General features: G+C 41.6%; 1 protein-coding gene across 2 annotated transcripts in view; it reads left to right on the top strand.

Moving 5' to 3' along the window:
• LOC100767706 (pre-mRNA-processing factor 6) overlaps window positions 1-27,364 on the top strand; it is a 61,379-nt gene that overhangs the window by 8,364 nt on the left and 25,651 nt on the right. For both annotated transcript variants that reach the window (XM_027420006.2, XM_027420007.2), the window contains exons 5-11: window positions 662-838; window positions 1,038-1,193; window positions 10,607-10,701; window positions 11,045-11,201; window positions 12,111-12,273; window positions 19,117-19,235; window positions 20,222-20,440. In XM_027420006.2, coding sequence (XP_027275807.1) covers window positions 662-838; window positions 1,038-1,193; window positions 10,607-10,701; window positions 11,045-11,201; window positions 12,111-12,273; window positions 19,117-19,235; window positions 20,222-20,440 — 1,086 coding nt within the window. The remainder of the gene's footprint in view (window positions 1-661; window positions 839-1,037; window positions 1,194-10,606; window positions 10,702-11,044; window positions 11,202-12,110; window positions 12,274-19,116; window positions 19,236-20,221; window positions 20,441-27,364) is intronic.

The following is a 27,364-nucleotide window of genomic DNA, read 5'->3' as shown; positions in this document are numbered from 1 at the left end:
TCTATCCAGCCCCTCTTCTACTGTTAAAGGTGGAAAAATAGTTTTATATTAAATTTCTCTCCATTTAGGCATATGCTTTCTAAACTGCCTATTGGACTTTACCTAATAATTTATATTTTAGTAAAATAGTACAAACCCAATGAGTTAATTTATTTAAATAAAATGAAAAACCAAGATTATCAGAATGGCTCAGCAGCTAAAAGCACTTGCCATCAAGCCTAACAGCCTGAATTTGGTTTCCAGGTCCCAGGTGGTAGAAAGCAAGAACCAAATCTTGTCATTTGTCCTTGTATGTATGCATGCATGTGAGCATGCATGCACATACATATAATAAATAATAAAGAAATGCATAATCTATTTAAAAATCTTTTGTGTGTGCATTGGTGTTTTGCCTACATGTATGTTTGTGTGATTGTGTTGGATCACCTGGAACTGTAGTTATAGATAGTTTTGAGCTGCCACATGGGTGCTGGGAATTGAACCCAGGTCCTCTGGAAAAGCAGCCAGGGCTCTTAACTGCTGAGCCATCTCTCCAGGCCTCCCCCCTTTTTAATGGAAAGCCATTTCTTCATCAGCCCTAAGATGTAATAGGCCAGAGGCTTGAGGAGGGCAAATATGAAGTCACGTAGATGAGTAACAGTTGATATCTGTATATTTCCAGAGGAAGTTGGCAGAGGTCACAGAAGAAGAGTGGCTGAGCATCCCAGAAGTTGGCGATGCCAGAAACAAACGTCAACGGAACCCACGCTATGAGAAGCTGACCCCTGTTCCTGACAGTTTCTTTGCCAAACATTTACAGACTGGAGAGAACCATACTTCTGTTGATCCTCGACAAACTGTGAGTATCTGAACAGAAGCAAATGGGGTGTGGTGAGAAGGATGAATGTTGATTGCTTCTATAGCTGTGCTATGGCAAGAGTCTGCATAGCTGTGCCTATGAGGACATGGGTACTGGGGGGCAATGTTTAGAGGAGGTGGGGCTCTTCAGCATGACAGTGCAAGCCAGTGTTTTGTCCTCCTCCTTGTCCTCCTCCTAGCAATTTGGAGGTCTGAACACACCCTATCCTGGTGGCCTGAACACTCCGTACCCTGGTGGAATGACACCAGGATTGATGACACCTGGTACAGGGGAGCTGGACATGAGAAAGATTGGCCAAGCAAGAAACACCCTCATGGACATGAGGCTTAGCCAGGTGAGAATTTGTCATGTAAAGTTTTTTAGAGATGATACTGAAACTGGGAGAAAGCAACAAATTTGGGGGATGTAACTCATTTGGTAGATTACTTATGTAATCATATGTAAAGCCCTTGGTTTGCTCCCTGGTGTAAACAAAACAAATTACTCAGCAAATTAAAAACACAAATGTGGATGTCTTGTTATGAAATTATACTCTGCCCTTGTCATAGGATGGGTGAGATTCTGTCTGCTGGTATTTGTGTCTCTCTATAGGGCATGAACACTCAGCATAACAAATAAAGGGCCTGTGTGACATGCTTATGAAGGTATGAGGTCATCATAGGGGATGAGTGTACTCCCAACAAACTTCATATGCTCTATTGATAAAGCTTAATGTTCTTTTTAAAGCACTGGGAATGAATCCAGGCTTCTACACTTGCTAGGCAAGTGCTCAACCACTGAGCTAAATTCCTAACTTTTTGTTACTGTTTTTTTTTTTTTTAAAGACTTTATTTATTTATTATGTACACAGTCTTCTGCCTGCATGCCAGCAGAGGGCACGAGATCTCATTCAAGGTGGTTGCTGGGAATTGAACTCAGGACTTCTGGAAGAACAGTCAGTGCTTTTATCTGCTGAGCCATCTCTCCAGCCCTGTATTTTTGAAAATTTATAATACCAAGTATTTTACAATAAAAAAAAATAACAGTTGGGCATGGTGGTGTACACCTTTAATCTCAGCACTTGGGAGGCAGAGACAGGTGTATCTCTGAGTTTGAGGCCAGCCTGGTCTACAAAGCAAGTTCCAGGATAGCCGGGGCTGTTAGAGAAACCCTGTCTCAAAAACAAAAACAAAAGCAAAAGCAAACAAAAATCCCAGTAGTTTAATGATTTTTTAAAAATTGTACTTTTTCTGTTAACATGTGTATGACTCCTTTACCTTGTAAAATGGAGAGTAGTTTATATCAGCATGATCTAGTCTTTTGTATGTGTGTGATATTGGAGATTAGACTTATATGCTAGGTAAGCATTCTCACTCTCTGTCTCTCTTTCTTTTTCTTTTTTTGAGACAATGTTTTGTTGTATAGCTCAGAACTCAGGCTGGTCTGGTACTTTCCATGTAAAGTAGGCTGGTGTTGAACTCACAGAGATCCTGTCTCTTTTTCCCAAGTTTGTCCTCAAACTTTTGATCCTCCTGATTCAGCCTCTTGTTTGTTGGCATCACACAAGTTGAGTGATACCATACCTGGTTTCATTAGTTGATCTTTAGAGAACTTCTGGTTGTTTTTACTTCCTTTCTTTTTCTTTTTTCTTAAAAAAAAAAACAAAAAACAAAAAACTCAGTGTTTTGAATTCATAGGCTTCTTTGTGGCATATTTAAGTCAATATTTCTGTAAAGTCTTTGAAGTGGAATTTTTGCTGCATATCATATTACCTTCCTCATTTTACACTCCTATCCTGGACCTGCTGGATGATGTGACATCTCTGGCACTTTGCACTTCTGTATCCTCTTCGTCACTCTGCCTATCTAAAGCATACAGTCCATCTCTGAACCCAGTGGGCTTCCATTTGGTCAATTTCTTCTAAAGATTTCTTTATTTTTGTTTTACTTGTATGTGTTTTGCCTGCATTGTATGTCTTGTATACTCTGTGTGTGTGTGTGTGTGTGTGTGTGTGTGTGTGTGTGTGTGTGTGTGTGTGTGTGTGATGTCTATAAAAGCCAGAAGAAGGCATTGGATTCCCTTGAACCAGAATTACAGTTAACTATCATGTGTATGTTGTGAGTCAAAAATCTGGGTCCTTTGGAAGAGCAGCCAGTGTTCTTTAACTGTTGAGTCATCTCTCCAGCTCCCAGTTAATGATTTAGTTGTGGTGCAATTAAATATCCACAAGCCTTTCAGGGTCTGAGAAGCACTTTTATTGTGGCAGTTTATTTTTCCTGTTAGTTTGTATTTAGTACCAGTGTCACTTTGTTACCTTTGGTTTGTTGTTTTTCTCTCTTAGCTGTTATAGAATTAACATTTTCTTGTAAGAGCAATGAGTGTTTCTCTATTTCTTTTCCTCTTTTCCTTTTTTGTGGTGCTAGGGATAGAACTAAGTGCCTTCATTATATTAGGCAGATGTTTTACCAGCTGTAACCCCAGCTAAGAGTATTAAAAGAACCAAAACAGGGTGAGTGCCAGGACAAGCTCCAAAGCTACACAGAGAAACCCTGTTTTGAAAAAACAAAACAAACCAACAAAACCCCAAAAATCAAAAAAAAAAAAAAACCAAAACAAAACAGAAAAACATGTTCCATGGTAGTTTTTTGGTTTTGTTTGTTTTTTGTTTTTCAAGGCAGGGTTTCTCTGTGGTTTTGGAGTGGAACTCACTTTGTTGACCAGGCTGTTCTTGAACTCAGAGAGATCCGCCTGCTGGGATTAAAGTGTGCGCCACCGCTGCCCAGCCCATGGTAGTTTTTCATATTAAAGTTTATATATATCATAAGTTTTACAATTTATTTTATTTTATTTATTTTCTGTTACAGGGTCTCACTGTGTAGCCCTGGCCCTGGTACTCAATATGTAGACCAAGCTGGCCTCTAATTCACAGGTTCACCTGTTTCTGCCTGGAGAGTATTGGGATTAAAGGCGTGTGTCCCTATGCTTGGTGGGCTGTATCTTTTTTATTTAACCTCCCTATCCTTTTAAAAAAAAATAATTGTTAGCGGTAAAACCCAGAGCCTCAAGCATGCTAGATAAGCAGTATACTATTGATCTATACCCAGCACCAGAATTTACCATTTAGAACTTTTTGTGTGTGTTTGTATTTGAGACAAGGTCTTACCATGACTACGTTGCCTGGGCTAGCCTCACACTTCTGTCTAAAATGATCCTCCCGCCTCCCGCCTTGCCAGGACTACAGATACTATATTGTGATGCCTGGACATTTTAACCATTTTATGTGCGTGTTTACCAATGTAAGTACTTTCCCATTATTATGCAACCATCACTACCATCTAGTTCTAGGGACTGAACTCTGGAAGAGAAGAAAGCACGTTTAACTGCTGAGCTTTCTCTTCCAGCTCAACATTTCTTTTCTTTTCCTTTGAAAATAGCCATTCTGTGTGTGTGTGTGTGTGTGTGTGTGTGTGTGTGTGTGTGTGTGTGTGTAGGTGTAGGTGTGTGTGGTGTGTGGTGTGTGTGTGTGTGTGTGTGTGCATGAATGTATGTGATGTATATATATGTTTATGTGGGTTTGTGCATATGGAGGCCAGGGGTCAGCATTGGGTGTCTTCCTCTAGTTCCTTACCATATTTGTTCGTTTTTTTTGTTTGTTTGTTTGTTTTGTTTTGTTTTGTTTTAGGTAGAATTTAGTATTTCATGTTGGCAAGTAATACAAACGCTAGGACTATACAAAATAGAATCGTCCTGCATTTTTGTTTTTGCTTTGGTTTTTTAAGACAGGGTTTCTCTGTGTAGCTTTGGAGCCTGTCCTGGCACTGGCTCTGTAGACCAGGCTGGCCTCGAACCCACAGAGATCCACCTGCCTCTGCCTCTGCCTCTCAAGTGCTGGGACTAAAGGCATGTGCCACCACCGCCTGGCATCCTGTATATATTCTTCAGGGTATTTTTGTTGGTTTATCTTAAGACAGGATCTGGCTTATAATTGGCTGGCCTGAAGGTATGTAGATCAGGCTAGTCTTGAACTTGTAGTAATTTCCTTGCCTTTACCTCCCAAGTGCTAGAATTATAGGTATAAACTACCATGCCTGGCGTTTTGGAGGAGAGGAAGATAGTCTCATGTAGCTTAGTTGACCTCATACTTGGTGTGTGGCCAAGGATGACCTTGAATTTCCGATCCTAGCTACCACTGTCTTCAAAGTGCTGGGATTATAGATGCTCAGCACCATGCCCAGTTACTAGAAAAGTAATTCTTCTTCTCCCTTCCCTTTTTTTTTCTGTGCTTTGTGCTTGTTAGCCTGTCTTTTCTTTTCTTTTTTTTTTTTTTTTAGATTTATTAATTTATTATGTATACAGTGTTCTGCCTGCATGTATGCCTGCACAACAGAAGAGGGCAGCAGATCCCATTGCAGATGGTTGTGAGCCATCATGTGGTTGCTGGGAATTGATCTCAGGACCTGGAAGAACAGCCAGTGCTCTCAACCTCTCAGCCATCTCTCCAGCCCCAGCCTGTCTTTTCTCAAGAGTGTTGTATGGAAATACACCTATAAAATGTTAGTACTCAGGAATCTGAGGCAGGAGCATCACCTTGAGTCTGAGTCCAGTCTGGGTTATACTATGAGATCTTTTGAAAAAAATTAAAAAGGCATTGTTTTTCCTCCTTGTAGTGGGTGAGGAAAGGTCCTGCACCTCTTAGCCCAAAGCAAGCCTAGTCTCTTTCTCTTTGGTTTTGATTTTTGTTCTCAGCATCCTGTGGACCACCACAAAAATAGTTGGAGAGAATGTACACACTGCCTTTTCTACCATAACTAAGCCAGCCCTGTTCTGACCTTCTTTTTTTTAAGATTTATTTCCATTTTACGTGTGAGTCTTTTGCCTACATGTATGTCTGTGCATCACATACATGTGTTGCCTGTGGAGGCTAGAAGAGGACATAGGATCTGAGTTGCTGATAGTTGTGAACTGCCATGTGGGTCCTGGGAACCAAATCTCCATCCCTCTGCAAGAGCAGCCAGTGTTCTTACCTACTGAGCCATTTTCTAGCCCTGCACCCCCTTCTTTTTTGAGATAGGTCACTGAAGCTGGAGCTAACCAGTTACACTAGACTGTCTTAGCCCCAAAAGATCTTCCTGTTGTCATCTATCTAGCACTGGAATTACAAGCAGGTACTGCTGTGTCCAGTTTTCATGTGGGTGCTCAGGTCCTCTCATGGCAAACACTTTACCAACTGAACCATCTCTCCTGATTCCCAAAACAGCCATTCTAATGGTTGTGAAGTTGTAATTTTATTTGTATATTCCTTATGATTAGTCATCCTTTTATGTACTTGCTATTTAGAAACATAGATTCAAGATGTTTGCCCTTTTGTTTGCTTGGTTTTTGTTCCTTTTTTTTTAGATTTTATTTATTATGTATACAATGTTCTGTCTGCATGTATGCCTGCAGGCCAGAAGAAGGCACCAGATCTCATTACAGATGGTTGTGAGCCACCATGTGGTTGCTGGGAATTGAACTCAGAACCTCTGGAAGAGCACTCGGTGCTCTTAACCTCTGAGCCATCTCTCCAGCCCCGCCTTTTTGTTTTTTAAAATGTTATGTATATGAGTGTTTTTGCTTACTTGTTTGTATGTGCAACATGTGTTCCCTGAACTGTTCAAATGTAGAAGGCTGCATTGGATGACCTGAAACTGGAGTGTGGAGATAGTTATGACTAACCATGCAGTTTCTAGGAACCAAACCCTGGACCTCCACAAGAGCAACAGGTACTCTTAACTACGGAGCCATCTCTCCAATCCCTCTATTTTTCCGTTCTTTTGAAACAGAGTTTCTTGTAGTGCAGGGTAGTTCAGAACCCAGTGTATAGTACAGGATGGCTCTGAACGTTAGATCCTCCTGTCTCCATCTCTCCAGTACTGAGATTGTAACTTGGTTTATGCGATGCTAAGGATCAAACCCAGGGGTATCTTTGTGGTAGTCAAGCACTCTACTGTTTAAGATATATTTGTCCCCATACCCCTCTTTGGTTTTGTTTTGTTTTAGGACAGGTTCCAAAAGCTACACAGAAAAACTGTCTCGAAAACCTATATATATATATATATATATATATATATATATATATATATGCATGGCCCTGCTGAAAGAAAACAAAACAAAACCTATGACAAGCAACAATAAAAATATATAAATTTTATATATATACATACATACATACATACATATATTAGCTGGGCAAATATTGTACCCCGATCTACTTGACTTTGACTTTGTTCGTGTGTGCGTGCATGCATGTGTGTGTGTTTACATGTGCCACATACTGGTAGAGCTAGAGGAAGGTGTTAGTTGTCCTGCTCTGTCACTTAATACCTGAAGAAGTCTCTCAGTTGAACCCGACACTCTGTTTTGGGTAGACTGGTTGACCTGTGAACTCACAAGATCCCTGCCAATGCTGAGTTACAGGTACACATGACCATGCATGTTTTGTTTTTACATGAGTGCTCGGGATTTTGATTCAGGCCCTCATGCTTACTATGAGCCATCTCACAAAATCTGCAGGCTTTTTTTACTTTTTTTTTGAGTCAGGGTCTTACTACTTGGATAACTTATTGGATATGTAAACCAACGCTCTGAAGCATTTATCTAATTGTTCTTAATTATTAAAAACTCAGGAGTCAGCTAGGCGGTGGTAGCGCACGCTTTTAATCCCAGCATTCTGGAGGCAGAGGCAGGTGGATCTCTGTGAGTTCAAGGCCAGCCTGGTCAATAGATTGAGTTCCAGGACAGCCTCCAAAGCCACAGAGAAACCCTGTCTTGAAAAACAAAACAAAACAAAAAATCTCAGGAGTCATATATTGAGGTAAGAACCTGAATGATCAGAGAAGCAGCTGAGAAGCAACCAGTGCCCTCTCTTGCTCCTTGACCCAAAAAGTCCAAGACTCTCTAAGCCCCACCCTACTATTCCTGTGTCTCTCTACTTGTCCTCAGTCTTCCAAAACCTCTATGGCTAAGTTTGGTCACCTAGTAGCTAGCTCTGCCCTCTGATTCAAAGCAAACTTTATCGGCAGTCTTGGGAGCATCAAAATGCAATCAACATATGCTACAACAGTACTCAGCCTGCTTCTACCTCCTGAGTGCTGGTATTAAAGGTATGTGACCATGATGGCTGTTTTTAGGTTGTGGTTTTTGTTGTTATTGTTGTTTTTAGACAGGGTTGCCCTGGCTGTCCTATAACTCACTTTGAAGTCCAGGGTCAGAGATCTGCCTTCCTCTGCCTATAGAATACTGGCATTAAAGGCATGAGCCACTACACCTGGCTACTTTTTAGTTTTTAATTTTGGAATTGATAATCAGTAAGTTGTGAATTCACTCTATAGCTAGGTAGGCCTTGAATTTTGGTTCTTTCTGCCTCAGCCTTCTAAGTAGCTGGGATTACAAGCTTGTGCTATCAGACCTGGCTCATCATGGCAGTTTAAAAATTCACAATTATAATAGTAGAATGAACTGCTGTATTGAAATTTTAAAAAATAATTGAAATTACCAACCTTTTACTTTATGAATTTCTGGGTTTAGGTCAGTCTGGGATGAAGATGGATTTTACTTTGGGCTACCAGCTCAGGAAAAAAACAAGATGGAGACTTACTAATTATGAAAGCTCAGCCTCGGCTTAGACTTGTTCCAAACTAGTTCCTTTTTTTTTTTTTTTTTTGCATTTTCAAGACAGGGTTTCTCTGTGGCTTTGGAGGCTGTCCTGGAACTAGCTCTTGTAGACCAGGCTGGTCCCAAACTCACAGAGATCCGCCTGCCTCTGCCTCTGCCTCTGCCTCCCGAGTGCTGTGATTAAAGGCGTGCGCCACCAACGCCCGGCTCCAAACTAGTTCTTATAACTTAAAGTAACCCATATCTTTAATCTACATTCTTTTATGTGGCTCAGTTACCTTTACTCTGTACTGCCCATCCTGCTTCTTTTGTGTCTGGCTGGTGACTCTGCCTTTCTTCTTCTCCCGAGACCTCTATGTCCCCAGAAGTCCCTCCTAACATGTTTTCCTGCTTAGCTATTGGCCATTCCGTTCTTTATTAAACCAATCAGAAGGTGCTTTAGCAAAGACACATCTTCTCAGTGTATAAAACGATTATTTCATAACATTGGAAAGACATTTTTTTTTTTTGTTTTGTTTTCTTTTTCTTTTTCTTTTTCGAGACAGGGTTTCTCTGTATTGCTTTGGAGCCTGTCCTGGAACTCACTCTGTAGACCAGGCTGGCTTCGAACTCAGATCTGCCTGCCTCTGTCTCCTGAGTGCTGGGATTAAAGGTGTATGCCACCAACACCTGGCTGGAAAGACATTTTTATTATATATGTCTACTTGAGTTTTTTTCCTGGGACTTTTGGGATCTCTTTGCGTCTTCGTTACTTTTCTATTGGTGTTATAAAACGCCATGACCCTGGCAACCTATAAAAGAAAGCATTTAATTTGGCTTGTGATTTCAGAGTGTGTAATATGCTTTCTTTTGGGCCATCAACCAGCTCCCAAATCATGATGTGAAGACTGGTTTTTATGATTGCTTGGCTTTATTTTAGCTCTGTTTTTATCTGTTTCTCTTTATCTACATTTTACCTTTCATTCTGTATATCTTACTTTCCTGTTTCCTCTTTGTCTGTCTGTCTGGCAGCTGCCTGACTTCTGGACCTGGGCATTCCCCTCTCTTTCTCCCTTGTTCTCTCCTCCTCTTGAGCTTAGATTTCTCCTCCTACATATTCTCTCTGCCTGACAGCACTGCCTGTCCCTCTTCTGTCTGGTTATTGGCTGTTCAGCTTTTTATTAGACCAATCAGGAGCCTTAGGCAGGCAAGGTGAAACAGCAACACATCTTTACATAATTAAACAAATACACCATAACAAAAGTAATACATCTTTGCCTACTTAAAGTAATGTTCCACAACATAAATAAATGTAACACATCTTTACATAGTTAAAGTAACTATTCCATATCAAGAGTGTTAAGAGCAGCCAGGCGGTGGTGGCGCATGCCTTTAGTCCCAGCACTCAGGAGGCAGAGGCAGGTGGATCTCTGTGAGTTCGAGACCAGCTTGGACTAGTTCCAGGACAGCCTCCAAAGCCACAGAGAAACCCTGTCTCAAAAAAGAGTGTTAAGTGTCCATGATGGTGGAGTGAAGGAACAGCTTAGAGCTCAAATTCTTGATCCACAACCACATGCCAGAGAGAGAGGCACACTGAGAATGGTACAAGTCTTTTTTGTTTTTTTGTTTTTCAAGATGGTTTCCTCTGTTATGTAGCTTTGGCTGTCCTGGAACTTGCTCTGTAGACCAGGCTGACCTCGAACTCTGCTTGCCTCTGCTTCCCAAGTGCTGGAATTAAAGGCATATGCCACCATTGTCTTATTGGCACAAGTCTTTTGAAACCTCAAAGCCCACCTCCAGTGGCCTGCCAACAAAACCATACCCCCTAATTCTCTCCAAATAGTTTCACCCACTGGGGACCAGCTATTCACACATGAGTCTATGGAAGCCATTCTTCTTCAATCCTATACCTCCCCCCAAATATTAATCCTTGTAGAAGATTTCTACACTTTCCCCATAGAAGACATTTTCCTAACCACCGACCGTTGTCTGAGTTACAATAAGATTGTTTTCCTCCTGGCTGCTTATTCTTGGACACATTTGTTAGGAAGGTCTCCAGGGTCCTTGTTAATTAATTCTTTGTTGTAGACACTGATGGTCATGTCTAGCTGATGTTCACTTTTACCTATCTCACAGGTGTCTGACTCAGTGAGTGGGCAAACTGTTGTGGACCCCAAAGGCTATCTGACAGATCTAAATTCTATGATCCCAACCCACGGAGGGGACATAAAGTGAGTATGTTGCAGAATTGGTCTGTTGAAATGGGAGCTCTAATTGCTTAGTATGTTGTGGAATTTAAAAAAAAGAAATACGCAGTCAAAATATGACATGGACTTTCTGAGAATTATAGGAATATATTTTTACTCATTTGCTGTGTGTGTGTGTTAAATATTTTACAAATAATATCTTAAGGTCAGTGCCTGTGATGAGCTTAGAAAGCTGCTTGTTAATTGTCTCATGTTTCCTGATTCTTAGCAATTTATGCCTTGTGTCTGAAGGGGGTGCCTTCTCCCTGGTTCTTGTCACATCTCTAGTAGTGTGGCCTAATTTTTTTGTGCCTTCTCATTGTTACAGTGACATTAAGAAGGCACGGCTACTTCTCAAATCTGTTAGAGAAACAAACCCTCATCACCCACCAGCTTGGATTGCATCAGCTCGCCTGGAAGAAGTCACTGGAAAGCTACAAGTGGCTCGGAATCTTATTATGAAGGGGACAGAGATGTGCCCCAAGGTGAAGCCTATAGCATATTTCTCTTAACAGCTACATGATTTCTGGCTTCCAGAAAATCCTTTGTGTTCTGCCAGGCGTGGTATACTGGAGAAATGGAGCAAGAGCAAGGTTGTAAATAGAGGGAAAGGAGTTTCTTGCTTGTTTTTATATGGAACAGAGACTGACCCACCATTGTAATGGCAGGGTAAGCTTCACTGAAAGTGATAAACTGAGCAGCTTGTTACATCACATAATAAAAGAAACCTAGAGGTTGAAGCAGGAGATGCCTCAGCAGTTGAAAGCACTGGCTGCTTTTCTAGAAGACCTGAGTTTGATTTCCAGCAGCTACATGGCAGCTCACAACTGTCTATAACTCTAGTTCCAGGGGATCTGATGCCCTATTCTAGATATGAATGCAGGCAAAACACCTATATACATGAAATAAAAATAAGTAAATTGGAAAAAAAAACTTACAGGTTAGTGCTAGCTCTTAATATATTCCAGCACTTGTGTTTTGGGAGGTGGGATGATTAGACAAGATTAAAAAGTACTATGAAACCAAGTAAACGTCAAATGCTCTACTGTATGGACTAGATATTCCTGAGAGTGAAAGAAACCCTTTGTGGAATTCTCCGAACGTTATGCATAAATCAGAACTTCCCAGGCAGACATAGGGTCTTTGCTTTTTCCAAAGACTTTGCCTACTGTAAATTGTATTTTTGTTTGTTTGTTTTTGTTTGTGAAGGATTATGTTTGTCTTTCATCCTGACATGGTAGCCACATTTCTGAGCTGTGTAATTACCGGGTGAACTCTCATAAGTATGTATTTATGGCCACGTTGATGATCCTTACAAAATTTGGGGGCCCCAGAGTAACCTATGTCTTCCTTATGGTTTCCAGGCTGTTCTTACTGCTTTTTTTTTGTCCCAGAGTGAAGATGTCTGGCTAGAAGCAGCCAGGTTACAGCCTGGGGACACAGCCAAGGCTGTGGTGGCACAAGCTGTCCGTCATCTCCCACAGTCTGTTAGGATTTACATTAGAGCAGCAGAGCTAGAAACAGACATTCGAGCAAAGAAGCGTGTTCTTCGGAAAGGTAAGCCTCCCTGGGCGGTAACCCTCAGACTGTGCCTTGAAGGTATTTTTCTTGCTTTCTGATGTTTTGTTCTCTTGGAGAGTAGCTTTGCTCCTCCTTTGCTCAGGCTTTTCATGAGAGTAGTTAAGAAGCTGGTGATTTGTCTAGCCCTTTTTGTGGGCTGGCTGTCTCTGCCCTTGAACCTTCTTTAAGGAAGGGACTCTGGTAGGGGAGTTCTCACACTGATTGGAGGCCACATTCCTGCCGTTCTATAGTGTGTGAGTCACTGTCATCCAGTTTTCGTTATTCATAATACAGGGACAGCTTGGATTCCAGCTTGCTTCTGTGGCTTTGGAGGCTAGATAAGATGGCTGTAGGAAGAAGTGTACACAGCCAGGCCCTTTAACATGATCTAAAGTGTGTCTACAGGGTAGTATATTCCTTGGTGTAAGTCTGAGATCACTGATGGTCACACCTGAGTACATGGTCATTGGATTTCTTCCTGCACGGATTGTATCTCACAACACCTATAAGGCAATAATACATGTTATCCATCCATGGTCATCTAAAATACAGTTTTGGGGTTTTGTTGTTTTAAGATTTTAAAGATTGCCAGGCAGTGGTGGCACATGCCATTAATCCTAGCACTCAGGAGGCAGAGGCAGGTGGATCTCTGAGTTTGAGGCCAGCTTGGTCTGGTCTACAGAGGTAGTTCCAGGACAGCCAGGGCTACACAGAGAAGCCCTGACTCAGACACCTCTCTCCCCCGCAAAAAAAAATGTATGCAGGAGTCCCAGAGACTAGAAAAGGGCATCAGATCCCCTGGAGCTGGAGTTACAGGAGGTTTGACAACCACTTTACAGGAGTCCTCTTCTTTGAGTCATCTCAAAGAAGATACAGCATTTATTGGCAGTTTTGCTTGTTACTGTAATTCTTAAAAGTAGTGCTGTTGTTCCCTGTACCAGATCTTGTCATAAGTGCTGCTTTTGGTCTTGGCTTCAGAACAGAAGCTGGTCAGAGGGGTCTTGCTCAGAAAACTGCAGGTGGTGTATTTGGCATGAGCACTCAGGTTTGACTCCTTAGTTGGGTCTGTTTCTGGAGTCTGAGTATTTTCAGCAATAGCTTTTTGCTCTTCTTTTTCACTGTGTGTTTGCGTAGAGATAGAGTATATAAGCTAAGTCTCATAGGCTGATAAAGCTATGGGCTATTGAGTTGAACATAGGTTCTCCTTGTTTGCTTCCTGTGTTTGTTCCTGTATTAGCCAGTGTGACTGTTCTCTGGTTCCTCTAATCAGGGGATCTTGCAAGCCTGATGTGTTTACTCTGCCAGATCTTGTTTTCTGCATGCAGGTCAACTGCCCATTGAAGGCTCAGAACCAGTCTCTATAATCCAAACAGAGCAGAAAGTTAGCACCTGTCTTGATTTGTATAATAGGAATCCATGCTGTTTTTCTTTCAGCCCAGAAAATAGTTCTTTAATGAAAGGCACATTGAGTTTTGGCTATTTGCATTACTTATTTAGGATAGCTCTGCTGAACTCCCCTGCCACAGTTTGATAAATGGTCCTGAATGTTTTTGTGGCCACTTCCTGTTCACCACGACATTGTCTGGGGTTCATTTGCATTTGGTTTGGATTCTGGGGAGTGGGGAGTATGTTCATGGAGGTGGTAGCCTGGCTGTGGAGGGTGGAGGGATTATTTCCAAGGCTCTTCAGGTCTGTCAGGGAGAGGCCTCCTGCTTTGTTCTCCAGAGATAATGCTAAGATGAAGGACTAGCCTTTGCTATTGCTTCCTGATTCTAGGCCTGATCTGTCCTTCCCTAAGAGAGTTTCTAGAAACAGGATTCTTTTTTCTGGGTATCTGGAACAGAGCCAGGAGCTTCTGCACTGAGTAGTTAGTAAGCACTTGGAAGATAGGCACTGCTCTGGCTTTAAGATGAAGATAGCAGTTACTTCCTACAGTACCTTAGGTGTCCTGCCAGTTGTTGGGGGCTTGACAGGGTATGTTTCTAGAATTTGTGGGTCATATTTGGGCAGAACTGACATCCTCTTTCTTGTTTAGAGAAATGAAATTTTAGTGCCGTTCTGAAACCAGAGGAAGTAGAGCGACTTAGGGCATGTGCTTAACCTCTGAGATCTTCAGTATCTCCATCTGTAAAAGGGAAAAGGGAGTCTCAGGTCCAGGGAAGCTGATTTGTCTGTAATCCTGCAGGTTAGGTGGTGCCTCCAGTGACTAGAACATCCTGGAGAGCTCAGGCCATTGTAGACTGTTTGCTCTCAGTCTCCTTAAGATAATTTGACTGTGTACTTAGAGTACAGTTCCACTCTGCTATTAACATGGACACTTGAAAATCGAGTTTTGTTTTGTTTTTTTACATTGGAACTAAATGCTCTGGCCTTTAAAGTACAGCAATCTCCAGTGGTCATCATTAACATGTCTGGGAGCACAGGGACAGTACAGTTCTCAGTGTACCAGTTTTCTCTCCTCAGGATCCCATGGCCACAGGAGAGTCTGTCTGCTGGATGCACTTATCTTCCCTTTACCTATATTAGTGCTCAGCATTTTTAGGTCTGTTTTTGGCTCCATGGATGAGTTGGGTTCAGTACCAGCTGCCAGTAGTGCCAGTAGTGATTGAGAAGAGCCTGGGGATCCTGCCTGCTTTTTTTTTTTTTTTTTTTTTTAAAGACTGGGTCTGTGTAGCCTTGGCTGTCTTGGAATTTGCTCTGTACGCCAGGCTGACCTCAACTCAGAGATTTGTAAACAGAGGCTTTTTTGCCCTACCTGGTCCCTCAGCTGATTTTAAAATAATCACTCAGAGGTTTACCTTGATTATAAATGTTTGGCCGATGGCTCAGGCTTAATACTAGCTAACTCATACATTTAACCCATTTCTATTAATCTATGTATTGCCATGTGGCCATGGTATTACTGGTCTGCTGGCATTTTGCTTCTTGGGTGGCTGGCTGGTGTCTTCCAGACTCCACCCTTCTCCTGTTTCCCTGGTTGGATTTCTCACTCTATCCTGCCTTGCCATAGGCCAAAGCAGCTTTATTTGTCAACCAGTGAGAACAACACATATTCACAGTGTCCAGAAAGACATCCCACAGCAGAGATTCACCTGCCTCTGCCTTCTAAGTGCTGGGATTAAAGGCCTGCACCACCTCTGCCAAGCTTATCCTACCCTTCTTGTGTGAGATTAGTGACTCTGTAAGCATAGTCCCACCCAGGTAGCCTGTACTCCAGAAATGAATTTTAAAGAGAACAAAGGTTCAGGAAGAAGTAGTACAGAAACACTTCATCTCTGTCATTACCACTACTACTGTGTGTACACACAGAGCACTATGCTAACTATGTCCTATACTGGAGATAGGATTTTTTCCCACCTCTGTTGTCCAGGTATCCAGGGTAAGCACTTTACCTGGATGAATGGTCCAGTGACCTAGACCCTTTAAGGACTGGATCTCCAGCTGGTGGTTTTGCTACTTTTGACTAGTTTCATTAACTTCTATGTATCCCAAGCTGGTTTCAAATGCATGATCCTTTTGTTTTTGCCTTCTGGGTTCTGCATACAGGTATGTGGTATCATGCCAGGCTCTCCTATTAGCTTTATACTTGCAAGTAGAAGCACTAAATTAAGACTCAAAATCCCTTTGACCTGTAAAATGGTCTCCCCAGAGTATAGTGGCAACTTGATGTCCCATGGGAGTCAGGCTTGGTCTCACAACTTGATTGAATTGTTCTGCCTTTGGATTAAGCTTCTTGATGGCAAAGTTTGGAAAAGTTAAAGTAGGGCATAAACCCTATGAGGTCTCCTCAGACAGTACTGAATATTTAGAGACTCGTGGGTCCTGCTGTATAGGTTTATGTGTACACATGGTAATGCTTCATGAAAAGTTGAGGCCTTGGCTTTATAAGGTCCTTTTGTCTTTTGGTGCTCTTAAGAGCTTGGGAAATAATCTTTATTTTCTGGTTATCAGTTGACTCAAGTGAATTTATCCTAGGTCAAGGCTTTTTCCTTCTTAGTCTTATGGTCCTAAGGCTTTTCTAGAGCCATGAATGTGTTCCCAGGGTAGCAGGCAAGCCTCTAATTGTGGGAAATTGCTGCCTGTGGCTTACTGGTGTCCACACTACCTGCCTTTGCTCCACTCCGTCTTTTCTGTGCTATTTCCAACTTGATAAAGCTGCTGCATTTGCCTTCTCTTGAGGCCTGGTTTAGGTAATGATCAATAAATGGAGAGTCAGGCTGTATGAGGCTTTAGGCAGTGCTAGTTCCCTGCTGGGATCATATTCCTGGGTAGGAGAGCAGATATGGCAGGAGGACTCAGCTTTCTTCTGTAAGGCTGTGCTACTACTCTCTGAAAGCCTTCCTGCTGCCTCTCCCTCCCATGTGCTGGGATTTAAGGCATGGGCCACCAATGCCCAGCAAGAATAATTATTTATAAATGGGGCCACACTATTAGAAGTCTGTAGTGTTCACGTTTTTCTCAGGTGTCATTTCAGTATACCGTATGCACATATATGCATATGCATGCACTGTCAATGTATATTAAGGTTAAAAGAGCTTGATATGTGTGTTATTTGGTTATTTTATCACTAACATTCTTGAAGGAGGTAGGTTAATTCTGTAGGTTCCATGCACTATAATCATGAAGTCTAGTTTCCTAAGTTCTTTTGTCAATTAGAAGTTAGATGTGGCGCACACCTTTAATCCCAGCACTTGGGAGGCAGAGGCAGGCGGATCTCTGTGAGTTTGAGACCAGCCTGGTCTACAAGAGCTAGTTCCAGGACAGCCTCCAAAGCCACAGAGAAACCCCATCTTGACCCCCCCCACACACACAAGAAGTTAGATCTGGAGGCTCTGTTAAAATGAAGTGAGGTTTTTAAGATTTATTATGTAGTGTTCTGCCTGTATGTACGCCTGCAGGCCAGAAGAGGACACCACAGTGCATTATAGATGATTGTGAGTTACCATGTGGTTGCTGGGAACTGAACTCAGGACCTCTGGAAGAGCAGCCAGTGTGCTTAACCACTGAACCGTTTCTCTAGTCCATGTTTTGTTTTCTAAAGTTAAAAAGAAATTATGTGTGTATCTTGCCCACATGTATGTCTCTCTGTATTATGTGCACACCTGGTGCCCACAGAGGCCAGAAGAGGATGATTCCCCTGGGGCTGAAATTAGAGAAAGTTGTCAACAGCCTGGTGGGTGCTGGGAATCAAAACCCTGTCCTCTCAGAGAGCAGCCAGTACTCTTAATCACCAAGCCATCTTTCTTGCCCCAAAGATGTATTTTTACTTATTTATTTACTTTCATTTTACTGCATGTATGTCTGTGTGTTACATGCATGCAATACACTCAGAGGCCAGAGGAAAGCATCAGATGCCCCTAGAACTGGCGTTAACAGACAGTTGTGAACTGGGAACTGAATCTGTATCCTCTGCAAGAGCAGCCAGTACTCATAACCACTGAGCCATTTTCCAGTCCTTGACTTTTGCTTTTTGAGACAGAGTCTCACTACATAGCCCTGGTAATTATGGTATACACCAGGTTGGCCTTGAACTCATACAGATCCCCTCTGCCTCACAAGTGCTAGGATTAAAGTTATGTACTACCATGACCACCTTCTCTCTCTCTCTCTCTCTCTCTCTCTATCTCTCTCTGTGGTAGTGGTTGTGATAATGGTGTTGAATCTAAGGTTTCATACATGCCAAGCACGTGCTTTATTGAGCTACATTGCAGTTTTTTACAGTGGTCTCCTTCATCCACAGTTTCACTTGAGTTTGAGTTTCCCACATTCAAACACAATATGAAAACTAATAGAAAATTATTGAAATAATCAGGGTATGGGGACATATTCTGTCCTGTAAAAGGTAGAGACAGGACGCTCAGGAGTTCAAAGTCATCCTTCACTACATAGACATCCTTCACAATATGGCAAGTTGGACGGTATATGAGGTCCTGGGGCTGGAGGGAGTAAGCTCACACACCAAAAACTTGCATACTGTAGAAAAAAGTCATTCACAAGTTTAAGTCACATTATATTCTGGGAATAAGGTGAAACCTTTGCCAACCTGCCAAGAACTTGAACTGCTTCTATGGAGTGTCCATACTACCTGTCATGCTGCTGGCCAATGAATTAGTCATTGTTTCAGTTATCTATTGGTAGAGCATATATGTTCACACGTACATAGATTCTGGTACTCTATAGAGTATCCCATCATTGTTTTGTAGGAGTCCCTTCCACAGTTTGCTTATGACTTTTTCTTCTTTTTTAAAGTTTCAGGTATTTGTTTGTTTGTTGAGACAGGGTTTCTCTGTGTAGCTTTGGAGCCTGTCCTGGGCTCTGTAGACCAGTCTGGCTTCAAACTCAAAGATATCTATCTTCCTGCCTCTGCCTCCCGAGTGCTAAGATTAAAGGCATGTAAGTTGTGTGCCACCACCACCTGGCTAGTTTCAGGTCTTCTTAAGGGAAAACATAATCAGGTCTTTTTGACACGGGTCATTTAAAATATATTTTAGTAAATCATACATGGATTTTAGGGATACAGGTTGTACATGCCCATGTAACTCATGTAACATGCCCTCAACCTAGACAACTTAAGTCATTCCCCTTATGTGGCCTGTTCTCTTGCAGTTGTTCACCCTCTCCTCAAACTTCAGTGCAGCCATACAGTATTGATGTGACAGGTCCTACTGATAAAACCTCAACGACCTTTGACTGTTTCTTTCTGGCTTTATGTCTACCCCAAAATCAAAGGACCCATACAATGGGCATGTTTGTAGTCCTTGATTATCACTATTGGGGGCTGTCTTATCCAACTGGCAGTGTCCTCCTGACATGAATCTCTTGTTGATTGACCTTTTCCAGCCCTTGAGCATGTCCCAAACTCTGTTCGATTGTGGAAAGCAGCTGTTGAGCTTGAAGAGCCTGAAGATGCTAGAATCATGTTGAGCCGAGCGGTAGAGTGCTGTCCCACCAGTGTGGAGGTGAGTCTGCTGGGCTCAGGCCCAATACCCCATCATAGAAGGCTTAAGCCAGTCTAATGCCTGAGACTCCTGTATGTATGCTGCTTACATAAGTTAATATCCTGCATTAGAGGGCATTGTGGAACCCAGAATGGTGTTCTACAGTGTTATCAAGTACCGTAACAGATGGCTACAGGTGCCTTCAGTTAGTCATGCTGCATACAGGTAAAAATGCATTGCAGTGGCCAGGCGTTGATGGCGCACACCTTTAATCCCAGCACTTGGGAGGCAGAGGCAGGCCGATCTCTGTGAGTTTGAGGCCAGCCTTGTCTACAGAGCCAGTTCTAGGACAGGCTCCAAAAAAAAAAAAAAAACACAATACAGAGAAACCCTGTCTGCAAAAACAAAAAACAAAAACAAACAAACAAAAAGTGCATTGCATGTGGTGGGTGTGTAATTGAAGTGGTGCACAGTACATGTGGTACACTGTGTATATGTGTAGATGAACAAAACTGAGTCTCTTTTGCTCATCCCTGATAGCTATAGAAAACTGTGTTGGGAACTGTACTCAGGCATCTGCACACATTCACACTCAAACTAAAATAGTCTGTACATTTAAGGGTAGAATCTTGCAGTCAGTAGTTTTAGGGTATGAGAATTCCAGAGGGTTAAGCATAGTCACACAACTGTCTGTGAACCTATCCGGCTCACGTTTTACCCTAGCACCTGCCGTCAAGTATGGCACACTGCACATTTAAACAATGCTTAGAACCTCTGAGTCCTGCCAACCTTTTGTGTCAGAAGCATTGCTAAACAGCTGGTGTAGTGAAAGGGGGCTGCTGTGAATGCTTATAGGCTCTGTTTAAGCTTGAGAGCTTCCAGAAAGCCCTTTGTAGAAGGACTGTAGGCCAGTGAGACTGGCTTGCCATCCATCCTGAAAGATACCACTTGGTTCCACCATCATTCAATGTATTTTTCCCTTTTTTTAAAAATGTATTTTTATGTAGCTTTGGCTTGCTTTGGCAAGGCTGGAAACTTATGAAAATGCTCGAAAGGTCTTAAATAAAGCTCGTGAGAACATTCCCACAGACCGGCACATCTGGATCACCGCTGCCAAGCTTGAGGAGGCCAATGGGAACACTCAGATGGTGGAGAAGATCATTGACCGAGCCATCACCTCCCTACGGGCCAATGGTGTGGAGATTAATCGGGAACAGTGGATCCAGGTAAGCTGTTGCTCCGTGTTATGTTCTGAATACAGAGTCAGTTAGACTTTGGTGTTACGTACCTGTACCAGCGCTCAGGAAGCTAAGGCAGAGGGATTGCAGGTTTAAGGACAGCCTGGGTAGGCTACATGGCAGGAATCTGTCTTGAATGAGTGATAAGTAAATATGAATTTTTTTCATTTTATTTTATGTATATGGATGTTTGACTGCATGCATATCTGTGCTCCAAAAGAGGAGCTGGAATTATGGTTATAAACTGCTGTGTAGGTGCTTGGAATTGAACCCAGATCCTCTAAAAGAGTAGCCCGTGCTCTTAACCACTGAGCCATCTCTCCCTCTCCTTCAGTTGATTTTTGTGTGTTGAGGTCTAACATAAGATATAGGGTGGCACTGGAGAGTTCCCACAGTGGCAGAAGAAACAGGCTCATTGTGACTTTGCTCCATATGTGATGAAACATATGACCAAAATAACTTGAGGAGGAGAGGTTTTATTTAGTTTACACTTCCATATCACTGTTCACCATCAAAAGAAGTCAGGGACAGTAATGCAAACAAGGCAGGAGCTGATGCCAAGGCCAAGGAGGGTTGCTTACTGTCTTGCTCCTTATGGTTTGTTTTTGGTTTTTCGAGACAGGGTTTCTCTGTAGCTTTGGATCCTGTCCTGGAACTCGCTCTGTAGACCAGGCTGGCCTCGAATTCACAAGAGATCCACCTGTCTCTGCCTCCCAAGTGCTAGGAGTGCTGGGATTAAGGGTGTGTGTCACCACAAGTTTAGGAATGACACTACCCACGTGGGTGGGGCCCTCCCCCATCAATCACTAATTAAGAAAGTGCTGTACAGGCCTGCCTACAAACCAATCTTACAGAGACATTTTGTTGTTGTTTTCTTCTCTCTTTTTTGTTTTTGTTTCTTTTTTGGGGATGGGATTTCTCTATGTAGCCCTGCTGTCCTGGAACTCACTCTGTAGACCAGGCTGGCCTTGAACTCAGAGATCTGCCTGCCTCTGTCTCTCAAGTGTTGGGATTAAAGGCATGTGCCACCGCTGCCCAGATAGAAACATTTTCTTAACTGAGGTTCCCTCCTCCCAGATTACTTTAGTTTGTGTCAAGTTGAGGTACAACTAGCCAGTACTCTAGGAAATATAATGTAATCTCCTGGGTCCAGCCCCTCACATCTTCTGTTCATTAAGCTGTGTTGCCATTTCTGTTACCTGCTCATCATTGTGTTTGAGGGCTCTGTGTTCTGTTTCTACCTTGAAGATTTTCTGTAACTGTGTATTTGTGTTTCTGTGTCCTTTTGCTACCTTTTTAAAGCTGTGTGTGTGTGTGTGTGTGTGTGTGTGTGTGTGTGTGTGTGTCTAGAAAGCCTTTATTTCACCACCAAGCATGGTGTGTGTGTGTGTGTGTGTGTGTGTGTGTGTGTGTGTGTGTGTGTGTGTGTCTAGAAAGCCTTTATTTCACCACCAAGCATGGTGATTTAGGAAGCAAAAGTACCTGGTTTAGGCCAGTTTACTCTACACAGTGAGTTCTAGGCCATCCAGGGTTACCCAGTAAGATCTTTGTTCCAAAAAAAACAACAGTTTTTTAAATTTGCTTTTCTGTCTTTTATAGGAGAGAGAGAGAGGCGGGGTGTTGGTGGCGCACGCCTTTAATCCCAGCACTTGGGAGGCAGAGGCAGGCGGATCTCTGTGAGTTCCAGGCCAGCCTGGTCTACAGAGCGAGTGCCAGGATAGACTCCAAAGCTACACAGAGAAACCCTGTCTGGAAAAACCAAAAAAAAAAAAAAAAAAAAAAAAAGGAGAGAGAGAGAGAGAGTTTTGACAGTACTTGTGTGCCAGCCCTTTCCTTTGATCTTGGAAAAATCTCATTGTTTGCCCCTGCACTGTGTACTCTAGGACATCGGGCTTATGAACTTTTTGGAGATTCTCCGTGTTTTGCCTCCTCTCATGATATAGTAGTGATGGGATTACAGGTGTGTTTGCTGGGTATAAAATCCTAGGTTGATGCTGTTTTCTTCTAGTACTTCAAATACACAGACACCACTGCCTTCAATATCTATACTGTTCTGTCCATACTGGTTTTTTTTTTTTTTTTTTTTTTTTTTTTGGTTTTTCAAGATAGGGTTTCTCTGTGTAGCTTTGGAGCCTATCCTGGCATTGGCTCTGGAGACCAGGCTGGCCTCGAACTCACAGAGATCCTCCTACCTCTGCCTCCCGAGTGCTGGGATTAAAGGCGTGTGCCACCAACGATGTCCGGCTATGTCCATACTGTTTTTTAAGAAAAAAATCTGGCAAGGATCTTACCATGTAGTCCTAGCTGGCCTTGAACACTCAGTCTTCTTGCCTCAGCTTCCTAAGTGCTGTTTTATTTTTATCAAAATCTCAGTTATTTGATTTTACCAATAAAGATTCTGGTGCCAGATGCTGGGGTAAAAGCCTGCTAGCTTAGAGAAGCAGAGAAAGCACCCAACTGACCTTCCTTCCTCCTTCACTGATAAGACAGAAAAGACCTATCTTCTGCATCTCAACCAAGACTTCTCCAACTCATGTGTTCTTCCCTTCTACTTCTGTGCATCTTTCTCTCCATCCTGACTTTTACTCTTTATGTTTTTTTTCTTGTTCACTTCTTGTCAACTGGTTGCTTGCTCCATCTCTTTACCTATGATTGACTTAATGTAATTCTGTTTATAATAATCAGAAAGCTCTTGGAAGGTAGCTGTGCTCACCACTATACCACCAATGCCTGGAAAGCTCTTGGATTAAAGATGTGTGCTAGGGTTGAGCCATACCACAACTAGAAACAAGTTTTTCCAGTAAATAATAAAATCTTGGGGTTCACAGTATGATCAGATATCCTGCAGCAGTGGTGCAACCTCTGGCAGTTGTTTTATTTTGTTTTCTTTTCTTTTGGTTTGTTTGTTTATTTTTTTCTTCATTTTGCTTTATTTTCTATTTTTAAATTATTTTTTTAAAAATTTATTTATTTATCGTGTATACAGTACATAACAGAAGAGGCACCAGATCCCATTACAGATGGTTGTGAGCTACCATATGGTTGCTGGGAATTGAACTCAGGACCTCTGGAAGAACAGTCAGTGCTCTTAACCTCTGAGCCATCTCTCCAGCCCCCTTAAATTATTTTTTAATGTGTATAAGTATTTGCTTTCATGCATGCCTGTGCATTGTATAAGTGCCTAATGCACTAGGCACCAGATCCAGAAGAAGGCATCAGATACCCTGGACCTACCACCATAGACAGTTATGGGCTGCCAACTGTGTGCTGGGAATTGCACCTGAGTCCTCTGGAAGAATAGACAGGTCTCTTAACCACTGAGCTCTCTTTCCAGCCTTTTATTATTGTTGCTGTTATTGTTAGTGTTATTTATTTGCCTTATTTAAGACAGGGTCTCATTATGAAGCCCTGGCTGGCCTGGAAAACTTACTGTGTAGACTCATTCACAGATCTGCCTGCCTCTAGCTCCCAAGTACTGGGATTAAAAGCATGTGTGCAGCATCACATTGATCTTAGTGATATACCTTGGTATAATGTTTCTTATGCTTAGAGTTTATCTTGCTTCTTTTGTTGTTGTTGGTGTGTGTAATATATTTATATGTTTGATGCACTTAGATGACAGAGGAAGACATTGGGTTTCCTGCTCTAGCACATTGGGGAAGAGGGCTCTTTTAGACAGGGTTTTTCTGTGTAGCTCTGGCTATCCTGGAACTCACTCTGTAGACCAGGCTGGCCTTGAACTCAGAGAACTCAGAGAACTGCTGAGATTAAAGGCCTGGTCATGCCCAGCTTTTTATGATGGGTGCTTGGAAGGAATTTGAACTCAGGTCCTCATACTTGTGCAACAAACACTCTTACCCACTGTGCCATCTCCCCAGCCGCTCAGTAAGCTTCTTTGGAAATTTTTGTTCACTATGTCTTCTGATATCACCTCCCCTATTGAAGGGAGGTGTTGTTCACAGAACGTTGATGTATTATTAATTTTTAAATTAAAATTTCTTTTTAAATTACATTTATTATGAGTGTGCCCACAGTATACATGTGGAAGTCAGAGGACAGCTTGTGAGTTGGTTCTCTGCTTCCATCATGTGAGTCTTGGGGATTGAACTCAGGTTGTCAGCTTGGTGGCATCTATCTTTACCCAATGAGCCATTTCACCAGTCCTAGAATTTTAGCAGTTAAATTAAATTTGACAGTTTATTAAGTTATAATTAATGTTATAGGGCTAGGGATGAAGCTCATTTTCAATATTTATCATGTATAAGGCTTGGAGTTGAATCTCCAGTTATTACTTACACATGTACAGGAAATTCTATAAAATTCATCTCTCTTATTTGAATCTAATCTTTTTTTTTTTTTTTTTTTTTTTTTTGGTTTTTCGCGACAGGGTTTCTCTGTGTAGCTTTGGAGCCTATCCTGGCACTCGCTCTGAAGACCAGGCTGGCTTCGAACTCACAGAGATCCGCCTGCCTCTGCTTTCCGAGTGCTGGGATTAAAGGCGTGCGCCACCAACTTCCGGCCAATCTAATCTTTATTAATCTTGATGGTAGCCATAGCTTTTCTTTTGTGGGAGCAAAAGCCAAATCTCTTCCCCAGCGTAACACATATCCTGGTTTCTATTTTGAGGTCAACACATCCAATGTCTCTCTGCAGCTGTAATTCCTTTTTCATTGCTTTTAAAAAGATTAAAATTGCTGGGCGGTAGTGGCACATGCCTTTAACCCCAGTACTTGGGAGGCAGAGACAGGCAGATCTCTGTGAATTCAAGTCCAGCCTGGTCTACAGAGTGAGTTCCAGGACAGGCTTCAAAGCTACAGAGAAACCCTGTCTCTGAAAAACCAAAATAATAATAATAACAATAATATAAAGATAAATTTAAAAAATTAACGTTAATAAAGCATTGTGTAACCTATCTCTGGTTATTAGCCCTTTCTGTTTATTTTTTTTTTATCCCTCCATCCCCCCCTTTCTGTTTATTAAGCATATCTTTTAAAGTGTGATTGGCTTTTTCTGTAACTGTTTGTTCTGTAGGATTATGTATTATACCTGAAATATGCTTTATGTTGTAATATGTAAAAAGCTTTCATTTTACTAGAGACTTACTGGAGCATTGTCTGTCTTAATTTCTACAGGTATTCCCATGATGGCCATGACTTTAAATACATGTGTAATTGCAGAGTTACCTTTTTCAGAATTCAAAGCCATTGTCCATTGAAATCCTGAATGTGTATCTGTGATATGGTGCACATACTTTAATTTTCCAAACTTCGAAAAATGAAACACATCCATTTGCCAAATTTCATTTCTTTGAGTACCCTTTGGGTTACTTCCTGCAGGTAGTGGAGTTTGGTTATACAAAGAACAAGTAGGATGTTTTCTTATATTTTCCTTGGCTTGTTGTCAAGTGGTAGAAAATCTTTCTTCAAACCTTTGTTATTAACATGGTGTTTCTTATGAAATTCTGAGGCTTCTAGTACTTCCTATCAATAGCTGATAAATTTCATGATTACCTTGTGCTAGAGGGCCTGGTAGACTGCACATGGGATCTGATATTTGTTATATATAAGGGATGATTTCTATTTCTGATTATTTCTTGTAATTGAATAAATAACAAGGTTAATTTTGAATCATCTAGATTAAGTTTAGCCATTTCAATATGTAAAACAACTCTTTTTGTGTTTTGAGAGTCAGTAACTATACTAAGAGGTTCTAGAAAAATCTGCTAATACCATGAAACTAGCATATAATTCTGACATTTGAATGGAATCATAAGGGCTTTGAGCCATTTTATTTATTTTTCCTGACTTAACCTGCCTCTTCTGGTTTATTTCCAACTGTATTGGTGTTCCTTGTACCATTCGAGAAAGGATCCAATTAGTTATTTTTATTAGTTAAAGATACCACAATTTCTGCTGGGCCATTAACAAAGTCTCAATTTTCCTTTCAGAATCAATTCAGAGGCCTTTTTCTACATAGGTCTTTAATTATTTATCTGTGTACCATTCTAAGATATTATTTTCTCTTTGCATAAGAATTCCTGTAGGAGCCAGGTGGTGGTAGTGCACACCTTTAATCCCAGCATTTGGGAGACAGAAGCAGGTGGAGGACAGCCAGGACTGTTACACAGAGAAATCCTGTCTCCAGAATACAATCAAGCTCTGGATCCAACTGATCCACATGTGCATCCAATAATTTCTTTTTTACCAAAGCCAATTCTCTCTTAGGCTCAGCTGATAATTTGTTTTGGATTTTTTAAAAGTTCTTATTACCTTTTAAGGTTTGAAATAAATTACTTAGTTCTTGAGTTGTTAATCCAATTGTAGACTGTAGCCAGTTAATATCTCTTAGCAGTTTTTGAAAATCATTAAGAATTCATAATAGATTTCTACTGATTTGTGCTATCTATGGTTGAGTTTTCTGTAAACCTATCTTATATCCTGAATAATTAATAGCATCTCCTTTTTGTATTTTTTCCTGAGCAATTTGCAATCCCCAACAAGACTTTTTTTTTTTTTTTTTTTAATTTTTCAAACATTTCTTTCTAAGGTGTCTGCCTTTGAATCAGCTAGTAAGATATCATCCATGCCAGTTGGTGGTGGTGGCGCACGCCTTTAATCCCTGCACTCAGGAGGCAGAGGCAGGTAGATCTCTGTGAGTTCGAGGACAGCCTGGTCTACAAATCGAGTTCCAGGACAGCCTGTTACACAGAGAAACCCTATCTCAAAAAAACAAAATAAATAAATAAATATAGCCATTCATATGATGGTAAATTATAGTTTGAGAAAGCTGTTTATGAATTATTTCTAATGGCTGTTGCACAAAATACTGACACAAGATGGGGCTGTTTAATATTCCTTGTAGAAGAATTTTTTTACAACATATGGCCAAGGTGTGATCATAAAATCCAAACTG

The sequence above is a fragment of the Cricetulus griseus genome, chromosome 6 (assembly GCF_003668045.3).
Source record: "Cricetulus griseus strain 17A/GY chromosome 6, alternate assembly CriGri-PICRH-1.0, whole genome shotgun sequence".
In the NCBI taxonomy this organism is placed as follows: domain Eukaryota; kingdom Metazoa; phylum Chordata; class Mammalia; order Rodentia; family Cricetidae; genus Cricetulus; species Cricetulus griseus.
Note: the sequence above shows the minus strand (reverse complement) of the source record. Positions and strands in the feature narration are given on the sequence as shown.